This window comes from Oncorhynchus keta, chromosome 32 (genome assembly GCF_023373465.1).
Source record: "Oncorhynchus keta strain PuntledgeMale-10-30-2019 chromosome 32, Oket_V2, whole genome shotgun sequence".
In the NCBI taxonomy this organism is placed as follows: Eukaryota; Metazoa; Chordata; class Actinopteri; order Salmoniformes; family Salmonidae; genus Oncorhynchus; species Oncorhynchus keta.
Genome location: NC_068452.1, coordinates 4597259 through 4618707, shown reverse-complemented (window position 1 = coordinate 4618707; position 21449 = coordinate 4597259). Strand labels below are relative to the sequence as shown.

Here is a 21449-nt window from a genome sequence, read left to right as displayed (position 1 = left end):
AAGCGAAGAGGCTACAGTGTGTCCTCTTATTTCTGTGCGTAAAACTAGGCTACAGAAAAATAACGGTGTGTAGCCTATTTTGGCTATTTTCTTTTTCGGTTGCCTTCCCTTTCCATTTGAGGGGCTTATTCGCTTTCAGGAAATATGAAAATGAAGACCACTGTATGAGTTCGACAAGAGAGAAATGAAGCAGTATCAGCACAGCACCGCTCGCCGAGTAACCTCTGAAGATTAAGGCTTCCTCAATGTAAATCATAAACAGAATGGCGTGCTTCAGCGTTTCTACACGATTTGACGTGAGGTGGTGCACACACCAATCAGATTACAACACAGGCATGCTTGGCATGTCTAAAGCCAATGAATTGGCTTAATCAAGGTACCCTTTGTGGTGACATCGCAATGATCCACTCATGGGGAGGCGGGGCTTGCATACAGTGGCGGGCTTACTCTATCAATCATCAATCAATCAAATGCATTTATATAGCTCTTCCTACATCAGCTGATATCTCAAAGTGCTGTACAGAAACCCAGCCTAAAACCTCAAACAGCAAGTAATGCAGGTGTTGAAGCACGTTGGCTAGGAAAAACTCCCTAGGAAGAAACCTAGAGAGGAACCAGGCTATGAGGGGTGGCCAGACCTTTCTGGCTGTGCCGGGTAGAGATTATAACAGAACATGGCCAAGATGTTCAAATGTTCATAAATGATAATAGGTCTGGGACAGGTAGCGCGTCCGGGGGAACAGGTCAGGATTCCATAGCCACAGACAGAACAGTTGAAACTGGAGCAGCAGCACGGCCATGTGGACTGGGAACAACAAGGAGTGATCATGCCAGGTAGTCCTGAGGCATGGTCCTAGGGCTCAGGTCCTTTGAGAGAGAGAAAGAAAGAGAGAATTAGAGGGAGCATACTTAAATTCACACAGGACACCGGATAAGACAGGAGAAGTACTCCAGATATAACAAACTGACCCTAGCCCCCCGACACATAAACTACTGCAGCATAAATACTGGAGGCTGAGACAGGAGGGGTCAGGAGACACTGTGGCCCCATCCGATGATACCCCCGGACAGGGCCAAACAGGAAGGATATAACCCCACCCACTTTGCCAAAGCACAGCCCCCACACCACTAGAGGGATATCTTCAACCACCAACTTACCATCCTGAGACAAGGCCGAGTATAGCCCACAAAGATCTCCGCCACGGCCCAACCCAAGGGGGGATGCCAACCCAGACAGGAAGATCACATCAGTGACTCAACCCACTCAAGTGACGCACCCCTCCTAGGGACGGCACTCTATAGTGCTTTAGATATTTATTCCCTCTAAAAAGAAATATAAAATGAGGGAATTATTCAAATGTAACTCTTATTATGTCAATTGCAATTAGGTTAGGGCATTATTATAGCCTATACTGGCTATAATGACTGGCACAGTGAACATACTCATAACAATGATACGGTAGTAGACAGTAGACCGCAAATTGACCTTAAGAATCTATTGCATGCAGGTGGGTCTGTAAAACAAAAACTCAAGAAGAAGAAGATCAAAATAGCTGCCAATTGTGTTTATTGAATTAAATGGGGTATAATAAAATGAGTTGTGAGTAGGGGGGGTTGTCTCCCTCCCTCTTCTGTTGGCTTTGAGAGTTTATTTAGAAAGTGGGTTTGGGGAGGTGGCAGCAGGGTTTTCCCAAACTCGTCTTCTGCACAGTTACGTTTGCATTTTTTTTCTTGCAGGGGAAGCAAAATAGTTTTGCCAGGGCGGCTGTGATCCGCGGGAGGAGAGCCTGTTTTTTCTTAGGCTCATCTGCAGCCACAGTACCTGAACAGGTGACAGAGAACAAGGCATGAAATCAGGGTCGTGTTCATTAGGGTACACAGTAGCAAAATATTTTGAAACAGAAAACAAAAACAAGCATTTGTTATTGGCAAGTTCAAGAAAGTTCGTCCCTGTTTTAGTCCGCTGTCTTCCATTTAGTGGCTAATGAATAAGACCCTGATAACTTTATCATAGTTTCCCGTCCTTACATTACAATACTGTGCTGAAAAACAGATGCACAGACTGACAGAAATGAGGACTTACTATCATTGCCAAGAGGAGACACCTTGTTCTTCTTCTGGTTCTTGTTATTTCCTCGCTTCTTCTTTCCTGACTTCCTCACTTCTTTCTGCATAGCTTCTTCCTTCTCTTTCTTCTTAGTAGAGAGAGAAACAGATATGAGTCGATGCCTCACAATCAAACAGCCCAAATAACTAAACGATCTACTGGTTCTTGGCCGTCTCACCTGTGTGGAGGTGATGTCCTCGAGGTCTGTGGAGAGGGCGCTGCTGATGGGCTTGGTGCTTTCAGAAAGGTAGCTAATTACCTGGGACTTCTCAGAGATGGCTGAGCTCACACTGGTCTTTTCCAAACCAGTGCTGTCATCAGCCATCTCCTCTAGGTCCTCGTCTAGGGTTTCCCTCCAAGCCAGGAGCTCCTCGGTGAGGGTGACGTCACTCCTTGAGGAGGTTGAGGAGTGTGACCTCCCACTACCACGGCTCCTCCTGGCTCCAAAATGGCCTTCGAAACTCCAGTCCTCTATGACCTGTGTGATGGTGTCCGCCATGCACCTGATGGCTCCCTCGCTACCAGAGCGTGCGGCACGCAGTTGAGCCCGGTTGGAGTCCGAACGCAGGGACAATCTTTTAGCCGCAGTCTTCACGATGGCCTTCACCGCATCCTCACCACTGAATTGGATGCTCTCCTCCAGGCCAAAGACGACAGAGATGTCAGCATATTTCAGGGCATGCTGGACCTCCACAAAGAGATCCTTCATCAGCCTGAAGGGGTCATTGGCCCTCCTTGTCTGGGGGGACTCTGAGGCCTCCAGTCGACACATGATGCCGTGGAGAATAAACTTCAGAGTCTGGGGGCTCATGACGGTGGCCCAGGGAGTGCTGCAAAGGAGGATGTGCTCCTTGCCTGGTAGGAGGGAGGGAATCCTCTCCAGGGGGTCCTGCCTGTTCTTGGTGGGCATCAGGGAGCTGTCACTCATCTCAGAGACCTCAGTCCCCCCCACCTCTTTTTCCAGAGTCTGGGCAGGAGCTGCCCATGCTGCCTGGGTGGAGGGTTTAGGGTATGAGACAGTCATGACACTTACAACCACCTCCTCTTTGTCCTTGGGTGAAGAGGAACACGGAGAGTCAGGGAACCTTTCCCTGGCACCGGAAACCAATCCTAAGAAAACACACTCATATTCTGAACTGGTTCAAAGCCACATCCATGTATAACACTATGCAGTATCTAGTACATTTACTATAATGGTAATACACTGGTTATTACACAAGTTATTACTGGTGATATGGGTAAAACAGGTTATAAGTGTACCTTTCTGGATGATGAGCCTGGCTTTGTAATCGTCGTTGCAGGTACTGTTGTCTCCCACCCTGGTGGTCAGGACCTGGCAGACGGCCCCTAGTCAAATCAAAATGTATTTAATACAGGGTTGTCAAACTCATTCCATGGAGGGCTAAGTGTCTGCGGGTTTTAGTTTTTTCCTTTCAATTAAGACCTAGACAACCAGGTTAGAGGAGTTTCTTACTAATTAGTGACCTTAATTCATCAATCAAGGGTGCAGTGAAACCCTGCAGAAACCTGGCCTTCTATAGAATGAGTTTGACATTTTGATTTAAAGTAATTCTTCACACATAACATGTCTCCAAACACTGTATAGAAAAATAAGAAAAAAAGAGGAGAGAAAATGAAAATACCATTACTCACAATAAGAGAAAAGAAGAAGGGGAATGTGCGGGTGCAAAAGACTGTAAAAACAACATAATAACTAACCTAGTGCCTCCTTGTTGTCATCGGAGAGGGAGCTGGAGGACTGGAGGGTAACTTTAGTGCCCTTCTTGATAGCTGGCAGGACACCTACAGAAAGAGGATCGTAGACATTAGTGGATCCTTCCACCATATATCGTTTTAGAATTCTATCAAAAAATCCAGGTATTTTGGAAGTGGAGATGAATACTCACTGTAACTGGTTGTTTGAGTTAGAAGAGTTTGAGGCAGTGCCAACATACCAACTACTTGGTGGCTTAGTTTTTTCACCCCTGACTTAGCTTCCCTAGACCTTCTAGCCTTGATAACCTCTGTGGCCTTCTTTTCTGCCTTTGCTATATTTGCCTCTCGGCTGGGCCTGGGGCCTTGCGGGGGCTTCGGCACAAGGTTCTGAGACAAATAACAACAGTGGGGAAATCATATCACCATAGAAACCACGTTTTTCACCATAGGCATGATGGTACTGAGTGACATGTCACATAAGGGTTAACCTTAGAATTAGAATCAGAATTAAAATCTGAATTCCAATACTATTAGTTCTAACTAGTAGTTGGTCCATGTGTCTTGATGGCGTTATTATCGCGTTGTAAACTGGTTTTCAACCCGTCGTATTACTAGATTGCAACCAACTGGCCTCCGTGACAACCAGACGTTTTGCAACAAAACTAAAAGATGTTTCTTACCTTTCGTGGGCTATCCTGGAGGCAGTCTACCAGGGCTGGCAGGCTTAGTCCATCATGGCCAGCGGAATGGACATCTGCCTTTCGAGGGCTATCCTGGAGGCAGTCTACCAGGGCTGGCAGGCTTAGTCCATCATGGCCAGCGGAATGGACATCTGCCTTTCGAGGGCTATCCTGGAGGCAGTCGAGGGCTATCCTGGAGGCAGTCTACCAGGGCTGGCAGGCTTAGTCCATCATGGCCAGCGGAATGGGCATCTGCCTTTCGAGGGCTATCCTGGAGGCAGTCTACCAGGGCTGGCATGGCTAAGTCCATCTGGAATGGCATCTGCCATTCGAGGGCTACCCTGGAGGCAGTCGACCAGGGCTGGCAGGCTAAGTCCATCATGGCCAGCGGAATGGGCATCTGCCTTTCCATCATGGTCAGTGATGTCTGTCTGGGGGACCTGCTCTCCAGCACTAGCTTGGAGGGTCCCAGCCTGGGGTATATGAACATAAGGAAATACATTTATATCAATCTGTTTTTACAGCATATAGGTTATACTACCAAGAAGATAGCCTCATTACATATCAAGAGGGATAGCATTTTTTTATCACTTATGAGACTTACTTTTAGAATAATTTTTCTCAACGGTTTATGATTTCTATCCATTGTGCTTTCAGGCACCCTTCAGATTGGACCTGACATTTTTTCAAATAAACAAATACATTTTAAAATACATTTCAAACATTTTTTTTACAACATCTTGGCCAGTTATGCTGTACTCACACAGAATGTCTTCTTTGTCCACTCAAAGTGATTTATTTGAACATGAGGATGACTGTCCTTTGCAAAGCATCAACTCAACTGAGGCAAAAGTAGCGCACTGAACATTTTCTTGAGTTCGTTTACGTCATAGGCTTCTATATCTCATCGTACATTATTACGTCAACTACAAAAGCACAGAGCGACCACTCCGGGAAATTAATGCATTGTTTCTGATCACATACGATATCTGAATTTTTTTTACAGTGTAACCCAATTAATTTAGGTTCGGTGAGGTTATATCGTATTATATGGATAAATGTTGCCCTCTGTTGGCCATAATTGATATATTATAGTCAAATAAATCAAATCATTGATGGGTTTGGTGAGGGAAGACAGATGTAGTAAGCTGATATGATCAGGGCATGCACACATATTGCCCATGAATTAATAAATGTTTTAAGCCAAATGTCTATTTGTCCGAGACAGTCATTGTTACTCCTTTGCCCAAATTGCCCAATATAGCTTCATGTCACATATCTATCATAATTTATACAAACTGGATGAATGCAGGCTGTTGGTTTGTAAATGTTGTAAATACATATGTATATAGTATGCATATGTAACAGTTGTTAAAGTACTATGTGAATTTCACCAGGTTCATATATTAATATATCGTGTTGATTTGTTATTATGCATGCCTGCATCCTGGCTGAAGTGGAGTGTGTTCTTACGTTTTGCCCTGCGTGCTCAAATCATTTTGATGTACTGAGAGAGGTAGTCACGCTTTTTATGTCTTCAGAAAAGTTAGATTATTTTCAGTACAAAGTCATACACACAGTGTTTTGTTCATGAATAATGATGTGTATTTAGAGGTTACTCATAAGTGGATGGTATTGTTAAGATGCACTTGTAATTGTACTTTTTAGGATGATATCAACATTCTGAATTCAACATGTGGTTAATAGCTAGCTAAGGTATTAGCAGGCTATTTATTGTATGTGTGAACGATGGCTCGCTCCTCGAATGATCCCAGTCCCTCCTATTGTGTATCTGCTGTAGAAAGAGGCCACGATTCGCAGAACATAGGTGCTCTACAAATGTTTTATTTCCTTTTGGATGCAGGTATGTGGTTTTATCTTTGTAAAATATGTTATGTATAATAAGGAGAGACTATTTTTTGTATTCGAAAATCATGTTGATGCACTGAGAGAGAAAGAGGCGACGATTCTCAGAACATATGTGCTCTACAAATGTTTTATTTCCTTTTGGATGCAGGGATGCAGAGAGTGAGTTCTTCTTGATTAAAACTACCTGGTCTCCAAAGTCCACGTCTATAGTCTCAATCAACCACACACAACGCAGTTACAGTGGGGCAGTATAGCACCGGTTACACATATTCTTATTATTGTTTCATTCACTTATCTTTTTGACCTGCACTGTTGGAGTTCAGATCTTAAGAATTTCACTGTACCCTACAATTACATCTCCGACCGACTAATAATCTAATCGATTGACATCTAATCTAAATTCAGATGTTTTTCTGGATGAGGAAACCTAGTCATACGTAGCTATAATTTACAGAAATCATACATGTTTACATTATTGCTGAATAAGGCTATCAGTGTACTTTTTTCATACCAGTGTTGTCAAACAAGAAATTATGCCTACAATTTAGTTTAGGGCAGCTGGCGAAATCCCGATCGGCATTTGATGCAGATGTTGAAAATCAAGATCGGCATTAAATTAGACGGTTCGTTTTCAGGCCGGTTTGGTGAGATTGCCTTTAAAATTGACCAATAGTGGCCACGAATACACGAGCACAGTACTTCTCGACTGCCCCTGTGAACCGAGCTAGCAGTGATACTCGAAGCCGATTTTAATTGCATAAACAAATGTGCAGTATTGAGTCATTTTCAATATCTGCATCAATTGTAAATAAGAAACATATTTTTCTTTCCATAATGCTCACAAATAGCAGCCATGCTCGAGTATATTTTTGTTAAAATCTTTGCGAAAACCTTGTGCAATCTGTCTTTAGCATTGCGTCAAGCTAACGCTAGTACTAGCACGATCGTGTCAGTTAGCAGTTAACTTCTGCTAGCATTGTGTCGCAGGTTGGTTCCGATAATTACATTTTAGGTCAAGTTAGACCCTAGAAATGTATTGCTCGTTATTAATTTGAGCCACGTTATTTCTGAATATTCACCTTGCATTTGGAACCTATTTCCCTTTACAGCACTTTGCTGTCACACAGTTTGAATGAGGAGGCGGCTGCCATTGTTTGTGCGGAGAGTGAGGCATGATTCCTTATTTAAACTTGACTGAATCGGGCAACTGGCTAACTACTGTAAACTGAGTTGCAGGGTAGTCGCTGGTCCAATCCTTGTTTTTAGCTAGGTAAATTGTAATGATTATGTGCCAAATGTATTCGCTTCCCATTTTGCGTACTGTCCAGCTTTAGCGGTGTGCGTGCGGTCTGCTACTAGCATTATTAGCAGCTAGCTATGTAGGAATACACATTAGACGAGTGTTTCCCAAATTTAGGACATCAGGGTTTTTTTTTCCCGTAGCACGACACAGCTGATTCAAATAAGCATCAAGCTTTGATTGAGTCAGCTGTGTAATGTTGGGGGGGAAACGTGCACCCCTTGGAGTCCCAAGGACCGGAAAACCCTGTGCTCGACGGTGATGTTTCACTAGGATTCAATTCAGAAAGTGAAATGACAAGAATTGGAATCCTCATGTAATATAACTAAGGTTAGATGGTGAGGAATTGTACATAGATTATTGAATTGGCATTTCAATTAACCTTCTGAATTTACTGTATTGTTGATACAGCGCCCACCCCCAAACTAGTCTCCAGTCTTTCCTCGCTTCAACTAACGCAAGTACCCCTCCTCTAGAATGGCAGAGAACGACGTTGACAACGAGCTGTTGGACTATGAAGAGGATGAGGAGCCTCGGGTTGCCACACCTCCGGGCAAGAAGGAGGTAAAGGGCTCTTAGTCTCCATCCACAGCTCCGCCTTCCGAGACTTCCTGCTCAAACTAGAGCTGCTCCGCGCCATTGTCGACTGTGGCTTTGAACATCCCTCTGAAGGTGAGCCTCACAGGCACTTCCCACCTTCAACCAAGGACTGTTTTTGACTTTGTCCATTCTGTATGTGTCAAACGGCACCCTATTCCTGACATAGTGTACTACTATTGAGCTGGGCCCATAGGGCTTTGTTCAAAACTAGTGCTGTGTGTGACTGGGCCCTGGTCAAAAGTAATCCACAATATATAGGGTGTCATTTGGGACTCCGACTATGAGTTATACATGTATGCCCCTTCTAGCATCACATCATACTTAAACTGGTCATCTCTGTATACCTGTCGCAAGACCCACTGGTTGATGCTTATTTATAAAACCCTCTTAGGCCTCACTCCCCCTCCTCTACCTGAGATATCTGCTGCAGCCCTCATACTCCACATACAACACCTGTTCTGCCAGTAACATTCTGTTAAAGGTCCCCAAAGTGCAAACTTCCCTGGGTCACTCCTCTCTTCAGTTTTCTGCCCCTAGTGACTGTACAGTTTTATCTCAATCTCTTCATTCAAAGACTCAATCATGGACACTCTTACAAAGCAGCCACAACTGTCAGTGTGATGTGTTGTCTACCCTTCTTGCCCTTTGTGCTTTTGTCTGTGCCCAATGTTTGTACGATGTTTTGTGCTGCTACCATGCTGTGTTGTTGATGTCTTGCTATGTTTCTTGAGTCTCTCTTTATGTAGTGATGTGTGTTTTGTCCTATATATATTTTTTAATGTTAAATCCCAGGCCCCAATCCTCGCAGGAGGCCTCTTGGTAGGCCGTCATTGTAAATAAGAATTTCTTCTTAACTAACTTCCCTAGTTACGTTTCTGTCTTTCAGTCCAACATGAGTGCATCCCACAGGCCATCCTGGGCATGGACATCCTGTGCCAGGCTAAGTATGGTATGGGCAAGACTGCTGTGTTTGTACTGGCCACCCTGCAACAGATTGAGCCTGTGGACGGGCAGGTGAATGGTTGAATAATGACATTGTGGAATCAGCAACTGATTTGTTGTTACATCCTCCCTCCTTTACTAAAAATAGCTTTCAATGGAGAATCCATTGAGTGCTTTGTAGTTTAGGAATAGGCTTAATCTGTATCTGGGGATACTTGCATAAGAAAGTGTCTAATCGGCAACTTTATTTAACCTTTATTTGGACTTGGCAAGTCAGTTAAGAACACATTTTTATTTTACAATGATGGCCTTCCCCGGCCAAACCCTAATGACGCTGGGCCAATTGCAGTCTGAATTTGTTCTCCTTTTAATCTCACTGTTTACACTGCTGTTCTATCCTTTTGCATAATCTTGTGTGCTTTTTGTTTCTCTGCTGGCCAGCTGAGCTCTGTATTAAACATCCTCCCCCTATTCTCCTCTCGTCTCTACCAGGTGTCTGTGCTGGTGATGTGCCAGTGTGACACTTCAGCTGGCCTTCCTGATCAGAGAAGAGTATGAGCGCTTCTCCGTACATGCCTACCGTCAAGAGATCCGTGGTCTTCAGGGGCCTGTCCATCAAGAAGGACGAGGACGCGTTTCTGAAGAAGAACTGCCCCTACTTTGTTCTGAAACACGTGGTTACACATGTTCACACACACACACACACACACACACACACACACACAGATGAACCCATCTCCCTAAATTGCACTTTGAATAGGCAATCGGCAGTATAATCATTAATGAAGCATCTTCCTCCCCCCTGTTTTGGAGGGATAGGTCTGGAGAAATTTAACCACTGTGAAATTCGTAGAGCTATATGCAAAGACTGACCGTCAATGAGTGTTTTGAGACTATATAGTTTATTTTTGCGTTTACTTTGTTTGCAAGCATTGGAATGAAACAAGCTTGTATTTTGGGTTCTGGTGGGGTATGAAAGTTGAACTAAGCTCATGGGCAGTTGTTATTCTTTTCATTTTAAATGTCTAAAAATTGATGTAGAAACTACTGATTGCCCCCTTTTTTTGTTTTTAAAAGGATATGGCTTAATATTCATGTAATAAGTTCCAATCTCTAAGCTTTGCCTGCTCGTGACTGTCTGTATCACAAGTGGCCAGCGTTGACCCTCTCTTAACCTGGGTCTGGGGCTCTGGACATTTTCGGGAGGAACAGTCCTGGCATTAAAGCTGTGAATATTGAAAAATAAAGTTCCATCCAGCTCTAGTACTTGTAATTGATGTTCACAATCACATTTGTAGTTCTTCATTCACCAACACAGAATGTGGTTTACTCCTGTTTTTCACTTAATGTGGCTAGGTTTATAAAACTGTCCCAAAGAGTGACACTTTCCCCATGTTCTATTCATTAGGGCACACTAGCAAAATGTTTAGCACTGGAAGTCCTGGTAGTCCCTCCCTGTGTTCTGTTTGGTGCTTAATGAATATCTCCTGTAGCCCATGGAGGTGTTTGTGGACCATGAGACCAAGCTGACGCTGCACGGCCTGCAGCAGTACTACTGCAAGCTGAAGGATAGCGAGAAGAACCGCAAGCTCTTCGACCTGCTCGACGCGCTCGAGTTCAACCAGGTACGGACAGAGGTCTTTTCAGAGAATTGAATGCTAAAAAGTAACTTAGTTTTAATCTGAGTGAGTTGAATGTATTTTGTCCATTGATTTGAAAGTCACGTTTTTAAATACAATTTTACTCATTCAAGTGAACTAAGTCTATGCACCGACAAAGTTTCTGCCTGTGAGTTTTATGCCCTGTGTTTTTCGTCTTCAGAGTGTACATTTATTTGACCAGGGTAAAGCCAGGGTGCCATATCAGATGCAGCATGGGTTTTGTGCCTCATGTTTGTCTTCGGTGTCTCACTGCCATTTTCTCCCTGTCTGAAGGTGGTGATCTTTGTGAAGTCTGTGCAGCGCTGTGTGGCTCTGTCTCAGCTGCTGGTGGAGCAGAACTTCCCTGCAATCGCCATCCACAGGGGCATGGCCCAGGAGGAGAGGTGGGTTCTGATGGAGAGGACAAAATCACTGGCTAAACCCTACAGTCTATGCACTTGTTAAAATCTGAGCAGTTTTGATTGGTTTAACCAGCTCGGGAGTTTTATTCCTCTGCTGGTAGCGTGACTACAGCTCAAGCTCATACCATAACGCACAATGCGCAAAAATATTCCTAAAAATATTTAACCTCCACACATTAACAAGTAAAATAGCTCAAATGAAAGATAAACAAGTTGTTTATCTAGCCAGCAAGTCATATTTCTAAAATGTTTTGGACGAAAACATAGCACATATTTATGTCAAACCACCACCGCAGACATAGCTCATTAGCATAGCCAAGTAGGAAAAAATATGCAATCAACAAACGCAGGATTAAAAGAAAAATCATTTCACTAACCTTTTGAAATCTTCATCAGATGACAGTAATATAACATGTTACACAGTACATTCATTTTTTTCAATAATATGCTATATATATCCATAAATCTCTGTTTACAATGATGCATCGTTCAAAAAATGCTACCCAAATGTCCTGAGAAGCAGATAACGTCAGCTAACAAGGAATACACATCATAAACTTTGACTAAATATGCATGTTTTACATATGTATATCAAGATACACTTCTTCTAAATGCAATTGCATTGTTACATTTAATTTTAACGTTACATTTTGCGTTCACTAGACTATAATATGGAGTCGGCGCTCCACAGTAGCATAAATGTCTCATCTTGGAGTCGACAGAAACCCAAAATTAATACATTAAATATTCCCTTACCTTTGTTATTCTTCCATCAAACGACCTGTAAGGGATTATACTCACCAAATTAGCGTTCAGTTTTCAAGTCTGCGTCTTTCGGTTCTCAAAATAGCCTGATTTTTGCTAAAAATGTAGTCAAAATTGAAGTGGTTGCACAATCAAACTCGAAAGTATATATAATATTCGAGTAAACTTGTCAAACTAACTTTTCTTTAACAGTTCATGTACAGCAATTTTGAGAACAAACAGAAACACAAGCACTGTTCAATCGATCTTAACAAGAACTTGACCAGACGCACAGGTTTTTGTGGGTTACCAGTTTCAGTGTACGATTCTCACAAGGAAGTCCCATTGAAAGCTGAGATCACGCTGAACACGTGGAGACTGTTCGGGTGCTGTGACTGTTTGGGAAGGGTCGATGAGGTCAAAGGTGACCCAACTTTTCAGATGAGAAGAGATATTTTTCAGATTTTGAGAGTTCTGCCCCAGGCTTTAAACGGTTTTAAAAGCCAGTGTTTTCCGATAATATTTCAAGGACTTCCAAAGGCGGATCCTGGTGGCCACCAACCTGTTTGGCCGAGGGATGGACATTGAGCGCGTCAACATCGTCTTCAACTACGACATGCCCGAGGATTCCGACACCTACCTGCACAGAGTGGCCCGTGCAGGCAGGTTCGGGACGAAATTCATTATTTCAGTCCATGGCCCTGTACAGCGGATGTTATCTAGAATCGAGATGAATCTAATGAATTAGTTGCTTTGATGGTAAGCTTGAATGAGGAACAGACACATTTGGGCTAATTAGCTAATATCATGTCATCCGGTGAAGCTCCCTCAGACTACCCAAGTTCCCTAAACGCAACCACATTTAGAAGAAGAATAGCTTCCTGAATTCCTAGTGTAGCAATAAGCGCCCTCCTGATAATCACGTTTCCATGAATACCAAGGGGAACATGGCTTTAAAATACACACTTCCACCATCCTCTCTCCAAAGGAATTGCAAAGCAATGCGATGTGACTAATAATTTATTCTGCAATGGTAGTGAGTGTATTGTCGGAGGGGGGCTAGGCCGATCTGACCCTGATCAGGTCTGTGATTCAATAAGATACAGATTAAAAGGATCACCAGTACTACTGCGTTAACCTCAAATGGATTACAAACAGATTTAACACTGTACACCAACATAACCCCGGATGCCCTTGCATTTGCCTAGGCATTAACAGAAAATACACACATAAACGATACACGGTATGTCCATGGGATTGGTTTAAGCCTCACTTTCCCAAAGTAGATGAACCAACCAGATCCCCTTTTCTGGGGAACAGATCGAAACTGGGACCAGTATAGTTAGTGTGTTGCCAAAAAGAAACCATCTGACCTATTACTATTACACCTGTGCCACTTTGGTACAATAGCCTCAGTACATTGTGTCACCAGTTGATTGTGTGTTCATTCAGCTCTATATTAACACCACATGAAACCTCCCTCTGGGGTTACAGAACAGGTCTGGATAGTTTGCCACACACACTGGAATGGGCCAATAGAGAGGTGCGTTAATTATACTCCCAGAGAGAGTGAACTGAGGTGAATCATTCCTGTACATTACCAGACACCAGTGATCTTAGAAAACAAGTGCAACCAAGACAACCGCTCTGGTGAAATGGTTGCCCGGGCTTGTTTATCATAATAAAGGGCTAGGCCCTGTTCACCTGACTAGGTGGAGAAATAGATATGGGGGCGTGGCCAACAGCGCCTTCTCCGACCAACATTTATAGAGGCCCTCCCATGGCAGCAGAAACAAAATGTTTCTGTTTTTAAAACAATTTTGTCTGCTATTCGCAATTCTAGACATTTTGCTATGGGCAAAAGAAAGGATTTTCCAGTTGAATTAAGCTAGTTTCCTGCAATTCTACACATTTTGCCATGGCTTGTGTTGTGTTCTTATGCTACACTTCATGACCAAAAGCTTGTCAAACATCTCATTACAAATCATGGGCATTATTATAGTTTGTCCCCCTTTTGGTGCTATAACAGCCTCCACTCTTCTGGGAAGGCTTTCCACTAGATGTTGGAACATTGCTGCGGGGACTTTCTACTTGCTTCCATTCAGCCACAAAAGCATTAGTGAAGTCGGGCAATGATGCTGGGCGATTAAGCCTGGCTCTCAGTCGGTGTTCCAATTAATTCCAAAGCTGATCGATGGGGTTAAGGTCAGGGCTCTGTGCAGGCCAGTCAAGTTCTTCCACACAAACCTCGGCAAACTATTTCTGTTTGGAACTCCCTTTGTGCACGGAGGCATTGTCATGCTAAAACAGGAAAGGGCATCATATAGAATGTCATTGTATGCTGTAGCGTTAAGGTTTCCCTTCACTGGAACTAAAGGGCCTATCCCGAACCATGAAAAACAGCCCCGGGCAATTTGTTATTCCTCCTCCAAACATTAGTTGGCACTATGTATTGTGGCAGATAGCGTAGTCCTGGCATCTATTGTGGCAGATAGCGTAGTCCTGGCATCCGCCAAACCCAGATTTGTCCATCGGACTGCCAGCTGGTGAAGCGTGATTCATCACTCCAGAGCTTTACGCCACTCCAGCCAATGCTTGGCATTGCGCATGGTGATCTTAGGCTTGTGTGCGGCTGCCCGGCCATGGAAACCCGTTTCATGAAGCCCCCGACAAACAGTTAATATGCTGACGTTGCTTCCAGAGGCAGTTGGGAACTCGGTAGTGAGTGTTGCAACTGAGGACAAATTATTTTTGACTCGCTACAACACTCGGTGGTCCCATTCTGTGAGCTTGTGTGGCCTACCACTTCACGGCTGAGCCGTTGTTGCTCCTAGACGTTTCCAATTCACATTAACAGCACTTACAGTTGACCGGGGCAGCACTAGCAGGGCAGATTTTTGACAAACTGACTTGTTGGAAAGGTGGCATCCTATGATGATGCCACGTTGAAAGTCACTGAGCTCATCAGTAAAGGCCATTCTACTGCCAATGTTTGTCTACAGAGATTGCATGACTGTGTGCTCAATTTTTATACATCTGTCAGCAAAGGATGTTGCTGAACTGTCCGACTCCACTAATTTGAATTGGTATCCACATACTTTTGTATATATAGTGTATCTGAGTGTCTCAAACATTATAACAAAATCAATTGGGGGCCCCATGCCAAGACATTTGGGGAATTTTAGAGGAAACATTGCAATGTTGTTTTTGTAATATTATCACCCCTCTAGTATATGATGTCTTGGAAACAATACAGTTATACTGATCTGTAGCATCCTGTATCTGGGCAAATAATGGTTTGCTTTGTGAGTAACTTTAACCAGTTGCCATTCCATTTCCGCTTTATTCCGTGCTGTAATGTAAAGTGCTTCCAAAATAATATGAACAACAGACTAGAAGGGAGCTTGTAGTAGCTGCAGTAGGGCAGGATACTGGAGTTTTAGACTTGATATGTCAGGTCATGGAGTTGCTCCCAGTATCTCAGCGTCAGCAGGATAATGGCGTGGAACCTTCAGCACAGGGCAGGCCCCTGCTGATCGCTACAACCAACCACAGTGAGAGAGTCGGTGTGACGAACAGATAGACAGAACCTCCGAGATGCAGAGACAGACAGGCAGACAGACACAGACATCAGGACAGGTTTATGATATCCCTCCCTCCTACTACAGTCCTTATTGTGGCATTCAGCAGTTTTGTACAGCAGAAGCACGCCACAGCCAAGCCGGTGTAAAACACAAACACTTAATCTGACAACATCACAAAGGCATATTAGTTTACCATTCATTCAGTTCACCTTAGCATGGATTGCCATAACAACAGCAAGTAGCAGGGATGATGAGAAAGAAGTGAGGTTTACACAGCTGTGTGTAAATGCCAAATGTCACTTTTACTGAGCTGTAATGTTCAAATGTCCCATCCGTGTGTGGTAATCTAGTATAGTGTTTAATTTCAAAACAAGGTCATGTGGATGTGTGAAGATCAGATAATTGTTTTCTAGAGAGTTAGTGTTTCACACTCTGTATGGTGAGTGCATTTCCTAGATAAGGTTAAAAGAAATGACTTGATTTCTCACTCAACACACCCTGTGCTGGTGAAATCTACCCAGCGCTTTCACTTGGTGGTGCATGTCTCTAGTCTGTTCTATTCTAGCGTTTTATAATATTAACAATTATTAGCCTGAAATGCAAGGTAATTTATTCCTTGAAAAGTAGTCCCCAAAAAGTCTGAATGCAGATGCTTGGGGCAGAATACTTCACTTTTTTATAGTCAGCCATAATACCTCTTCCATAATAAAATGTTTGAGATCTTTCGCTCTCATCTTCTGGAGTAAAGCCAATCCAAGGGACACCCATTTCTGACTACAATATTCTAACGGCTGTAGCATGCCTTCACTAGCAAAAAGAATACATCTGAAGGACAAATAACCTGCGTTGTATAGGCTACAAAGAACTGGCTGAGGATGTAATTACGTAGGCTTTTGCCTGTTTCGGTTTGTGTGATGGCACTTAGCGCGGATTTCAGGCCAAAATGCTAATGCCTATGGATGCTGCTACCTGTACAACAGGCTCTCGCGCTGCAGATGATGCTTCAGCTCCAGTATCTGTCACCAATTCAAATGTCAGTTCAATCCTATGTCTTGCAGTGCAATGTGACAGAAGAAGGCTTTTCAAAACATTGCAACGATTGTATAACGATATATGCAATGGAGGCCGCGCAAGCGAAGAGGCTACATACAGTGTGTCCTCTTATTTCTGTGCGTAAAACTAGGCTACAGAAAAATAACGGTTTGTAGCCTATTTTGGCTATTTTCTTTTTCGGTTGCCTTCCCTTTCCATTTGAGGGGCTTATTCGCTTTCAGGAAATATGAAAATGAAGACCACTGTATGAGTTCGACAAGAGAGAAATGAAGCAGTATCAGCACAGCACCGCTCGCCGAGTAACCTCTGAAATTTAAGGCTTCCTCAATGTAAATCATAAACAGAATGGCGTGCTTCAGCGTTTCTACACGATTTGACGTGAGGTGGTGCACACACCAATCAGATTACAACACAGGCATGCTTGGCATGTCTAAAGCCAATGAATTGGCTTAATCAAGGTACCCTTTGTGGTGACATCGCAATGATCCACTCATGGGGAGGCGGGGCTTGCATACAGTGGCGGGCTTACTCTATCAATCATCAATCAATCAAATGCATTTATATAGCTCTTCCTACATCAGCTGATATCTCAAAGTGCTGTACAGAAACCCAGCCTAAAACCTCAAACAGCAAGTAATGCAGGTGTTGAAGCACGTTGGCTAGGAAAAACTCCCTAGGAAGAAACCTAGAGAGGAACCAGGCTATGAGGGGTGGCCAGACCTCTTCTGGCTGTGCCGGGTAGAGATTATAACAGAACATGGCCAAGATGTTCAAATGTTCATAAATGATAATAGGTCTGGGACAGGTAGCGCGTCCGGGGGAACAGGTCAGGATTCCATAGCCACAGACAGAACAGTTGAAACTGGAGCAGCAGCACGGCCATGTGGACTGGGAACAACAAGGAGTGATCATGCCAGGTAGTCCTGAGGCATGGTCCTAGGGCTCAGGTCCTTTGAGAGAGAGAAAGAAAGAGAGAATTAGAGGGAGCATACTTAAATTCACACAGGACACCGGATAAGACAGGAGAATTACTCCAGGTATAACAAACTGACACATAAACTACTGCAGCATAAATACTGGAGGCTGAGACAGGAGGGGTCAGGAGACACTGTGGCCCCATCCGATGATACCCCCGGACTGGGCCAAACAGGAAGGATATAACCCCACCCACTTTGCCAAAGCACAGCCCCCACACCACTAGAGGGATATCTTCAACCACCAACTTACCATCCTGAGACAAGGCCGAGTATAGCCCACAAAGATCTCCGCCACGGCACAACCCAAGGGGGGCGCCAACCCAGACAGGAAGATCACATCAGTGACTCAACCCACTCAAGTGACGCACCCCTCCTAGGGACGGCACTCTATAGTGCTTTAGATATTTATTCCCTCTAAAAGAAATATAAAATGAGGGAATTATTCAAATGTAACTCTTATTATGTCAATTGCAATTAGGTTAGGGCATTATTATAGCCTATACTGGCTATAATGACTGGCACAGTGAACATACTCATAACAATGATACGGTAGTAGACAGTAGACCGCAAATTGACCTTAAATTGCATGCAGGTGGGTCTGTAAAACAAAAACTCAAGAAGAAGAAGATCAAAATAGCTGCAAGTTGTGTTTATTGAATTAAATGGGGTATAATAAAATGAGTTGTGAGTAGGGGGGGTTGTCTCCCTCCCTCTTCTGTTGGCTTTGAGAGTTTATTTAGAAAGTGGGTTTGGGGAGGTGGCAGCAGGGTTTTCCCAAACTCGTCTTCTGCACAGTTACGTTTGCATTTTTTTCTTGCAGGGGAAGCAAAATAGTTTTGCCAGGGCGGCTGTGATCCGCGGGAGGAGAGCCTGTTTTTTCTTAGGCTCATCTGCAGCCACAGTACCTGAACAGGTGACAGAGAACAAGGCATGAAATCAGGGTCGTGTTCATTAGGGTACACAGTAGCAAAATATTTTGAAACAGAAAACAAAAACAAGCATTTGTTATTGGCAAGTTCAAGAAAGTTCGTCCCTGTTTTAGTCCGCTGTCTTCCATTTAGTGGCTAATGAATAAGACCCTGATAACTTTATCATAGTTTCCCGTCCTTACATTACAATACTGTGCTGAAAAACAGATGCACAGACTGACAGAAATGAGGACTTACTATCATTGCCAAGAGGAGACACCTTGTTCTTCTTCTGGTTCTTGTTATTTCCTCGCTTCTTCTTTCCTGACTTCCTCACTTCTTTCTGCATAGCTTCTTCCTTCTCTTTCTTCTTAGTAGAGAGAGAAACAGATATGAGTCGATGCCTCACAATCAAACAGCCCAAATAACAAAACGATCTACTGGTTCTTGGCCGTCTCACCTGTGTGGAGGTGATGTCCTCGAGGTCTGTGGAGAGGGCGCTGCTGATGGGCTTGGTGCTTTCAGAAAGGTAGCTAATTACCTGGGACTTCTCAGAGATGGCTGAGCTCACACTGGTCTTTTCCAAACCAGTGCTGTCATCAGCCATCTCCTCTAGGTCCTCGTCTAGGGTTTCCCTCCAAGCCAGGAGCTCCTCGGTGAGGGTGACGTCACTCCTTGAGGAGGTTGAGGAGTGTGACCTCCCACTACCACGGCTCCTCCTGGCTCCAAAATGGCCTTCGAAACTCCAGTCCTCTATGACCTGTGTGATGGTGTCCGCCATGCACCTGATGGCTCCCTCGCTACCAGAGCGTGCGGCACGCAGTTGAGCCCGGTTGGAGTCCGAACGCAGGGACAATCTTTTAGCCGCAGTCTTCACGATGGCCTTCACCGCATCCTCACCACTGAATTGGATGCTCTCCTCCAGGCCAAAGACGACAGAGATGTCAGCATATTTCAGGGCATGCTGGACCTCCACAAAGAGATCCTTCATCAGCCTGAAGGGTCATTGGCCCTCCTTGTCTGGGGGACTCTGAGGCCTCCAGTCGACACATGATGCCGTGGAGAATAAACTTCAGAGTCTGGGGGCTCATGACGGTGGCCCAGGGAGTGCTGCAAAGGAGGATGTGCTCCTTGCCTGGTAGGAGGGAGGGAATCTTCTCCAGGGGGTCCTGCCTGTTCTTGGTGGGCATCAGGGAGCTGTCACTCATCTCGGAGACCTCAGCCCCCCCCACCTCTTCTTCCAGAGTCTGGGCAGGAGCTGCCCATGCTGCCTGGGTGGAGGGTTTAGGGTATGAGACAGTCATGACACTTACAACCACCTCCTCTTTGTCCTTGGGTGAAGAGGAACACGGAGAGTCAGGGAACCTTTCCCTGGCACCGGAAACCAATCCTAAGAAAACACACTCATATTCTGAACTGGTTCAAAGCCACATCCATGTATAACACTATGCAGTATCTAGTACATTTACTATAATGGTAATACACTGGTTATTACACAAGTTATTACTGGTGATATGGGTAAAACAGGTTATAAGTGTACCTTTCTGGATGATGAGCCTGGCTTTGTAATCGTCGTTGCAGGTACTGTTGTCTCCCACCCTGGTGGTCAGGACCTGGCAGACGGCCCTAGTCAAATCAAAATGTATTTAATACAGGGTTGTCAAACTCATTCCATGGAGGGCTAAGTGTCTGCGGGTTTTAGTTTTTTCCTTTCAATTAAGACCTAGACAACCAGGTTAGAGGAGTTTCTTACTAATTAGTGACCTTAATTCATCAATCAAGGGTGCAGTGAAACCCTGCAGAAACCTGGCCTTCTATAGAATGAGTTTGACATTTTGATTTAAAGTAATTCTTCACACATAACATGTCTCCAAACACTGTATAGAAAAATAAGAAAAAAAGAGGAGAGAAAATGAAAATACCATTACTCACAATAAGAGAAAAATAGAAGGGGAATGGGCGGGTGCAAAAGACTGTAAAAACAACATAACTAACCTAGTGCCTCCTTGTTGTCATCGGAGAGGGAGCTGGAGGACTGGACGGTAACTTTAGTGCCCTTCTTGATAGCTGGCAGGACACCTACAGAAAGAGGATCGTAGACATTAGTGGATCCTTCCACCATATATCGTTTTAGAATTCTACCAAAAAATCCAGGTATTTTGGAAGTGGAGATGAATACTCACTGTAACTGGTTGTTTGAGTTAGAAGAGTTTGAGGCAGTGCCAACATACCAACTACTTGGTGGCTTAGTTTTTTCACCCCTGACTTAGCTTCCCTAGACCTTCTAGCCTTGATAACCTCTGTGGCCTTCTTTTCTGCCTTTGCTATATTTGCCTCTCGGCTGGGCCTGGGGCCTTGCGGGGGCTTCGGCACAAGGTTCTGAGACAAATAACAACAGTGGGAAATCATATCACCATAGAAACCACGTTTTTCACCATAGGCATGATGGTACTGAGTGACATGTCACATAAGGGTTAACCTTAGAATTAGAATCAGAATTAAAATCTGAATTCCAATACTATTAGTTCTAACTAGTAGTTGGTCCATGTGTCTTGATGGCGTTATTATCGCGTTGTAAACTGGTTTTCAACCCGTCGTATTACTAGATTGCAACCAACTGGCCTCCGTGACAACCAGACGTTTTGCAACAAAACTAAAAGATGTTTCTTACCTTTCGTGGGCTATCCTGGAGGCAGTCTACCAGGGCTGGCAGGCTAAGTCCATCATGGCCAGCGGAATGGGCATCTGCCTTTCGAGGGCTATCCTGGAGGCAGTCGACCAGGGCTGGCAGGCTAAGTCCATCATGGCCAGCGGAATGGGCATCTGCCTTTCGGGGCTATCCTGGAGGCAGTCGACCAGGGCTGGCAGGCTTAGTCCATCATGGCCAGCCGAATGGACATCTGCCTT

General features: G+C 44.2%; 3 protein-coding genes and 1 pseudogene across 18 annotated transcripts in view; 1 reads left to right on the top strand and 3 right to left on the bottom strand.

Annotated features, from left to right (window-relative positions):
* Positions 1–6362, bottom strand: part of LOC127914439 (serine-rich adhesin for platelets-like) — an 83598-nt gene extending 77236 nt beyond the window's left edge. For 12 of the 15 annotated variants that reach the window (XR_008088376.1, XR_008088375.1, XR_008088377.1 and 9 more), the window contains exons 1-2: positions 5108–6362; positions 4830–4976 (exon numbers count right to left, since the gene is read on the bottom strand). Coding sequence is in view for 11 of the 15 variants with exons in the window: in XM_052490416.1 (XP_052346376.1) it covers positions 4830–4976; positions 5108–5149 (189 nt within the window). In the remaining 4 variants the exon portion in view is untranslated. The remainder of the gene's footprint in view (positions 1–4829; positions 4977–5107) is intronic. The other 3 variants (XM_052490409.1, XM_052490415.1, XM_052490411.1) reach the window with 3 other exon arrangements.
* LOC127914440 (uncharacterized) lies at positions 659–20663 on the bottom strand. Of its 2 annotated transcripts, XM_052490421.1 has the most exons (3): positions 20538–20663; positions 2084–3826; positions 659–1822 (listed from the first exon to the last, which is right to left on the bottom strand). In XM_052490421.1, the coding sequence occupies exons 2-3, from the start codon at positions 3129–3131 to the stop codon at positions 1653–1655; spliced, it is 1218 nt and encodes a 405-aa protein (XP_052346381.1). In that variant the 5' UTR covers positions 3132–3826; positions 20538–20663; the 3' UTR covers positions 659–1652. The 2 variants fall into 2 exon arrangements, with proteins under 2 accessions (XP_052346381.1, XP_052346380.1); XM_052490420.1 differs by lacking the exon at positions 20538–20663 and having other exon boundaries at positions 2084–3964.
* On the top strand, positions 8149–12886 carry LOC127914376 (ATP-dependent RNA helicase DDX39A-like; annotated as a pseudogene).
* LOC127914375 (uncharacterized) lies at positions 18430–19539 on the bottom strand. Its single transcript, XM_052490157.1, has 3 exons — positions 19003–19539; positions 18801–18912; positions 18430–18539 (listed from the first exon to the last, which is right to left on the bottom strand). Exons 1-3 carry the CDS (start codon positions 19531–19533, stop codon positions 18430–18432), a joined length of 753 nt encoding a protein of 250 aa, XP_052346117.1. The 5' UTR covers positions 19534–19539.
* Positions 20664–21449: the final 786 nt, after the last annotated feature.

Bases quoted from the DNA above. Each gene is read 5' to 3' on its own strand.
- LOC127914375 (XM_052490157.1), bottom strand. From the start codon at position 19,533: ATGAAGGATCTCTTTGTGGAGGTCCAGCATGCCCTGAAATATGCTGAC. The intron at 18,913-19,002 runs GTGAGACGGCCA...CTCTCTACTAAG, and splicing joins AGGACATCACCTCCACACAG to AAGAAAGAGAAGGAAGAAGC. The intron at 18,540-18,800 runs GTAAGTCCTCAT...TCACCTGTTCAG, and splicing joins GTCTCCTCTTGGCAATGATA to GTACTGTGGCTGCAGATGAG.
- LOC127914440 (XM_052490421.1), bottom strand. From the start codon at position 3,131: ATGACTGTCTCATACCCTAAACCCTCCACCCAGGCAGCATGGGCAGCT. The intron at 1,823-2,083 runs GTAAGTCCTCAT...TCACCTGTTCAG, and splicing joins GTCTCCTCTTGGCAATGATA to GTACTGTGGCTGCAGATGAG.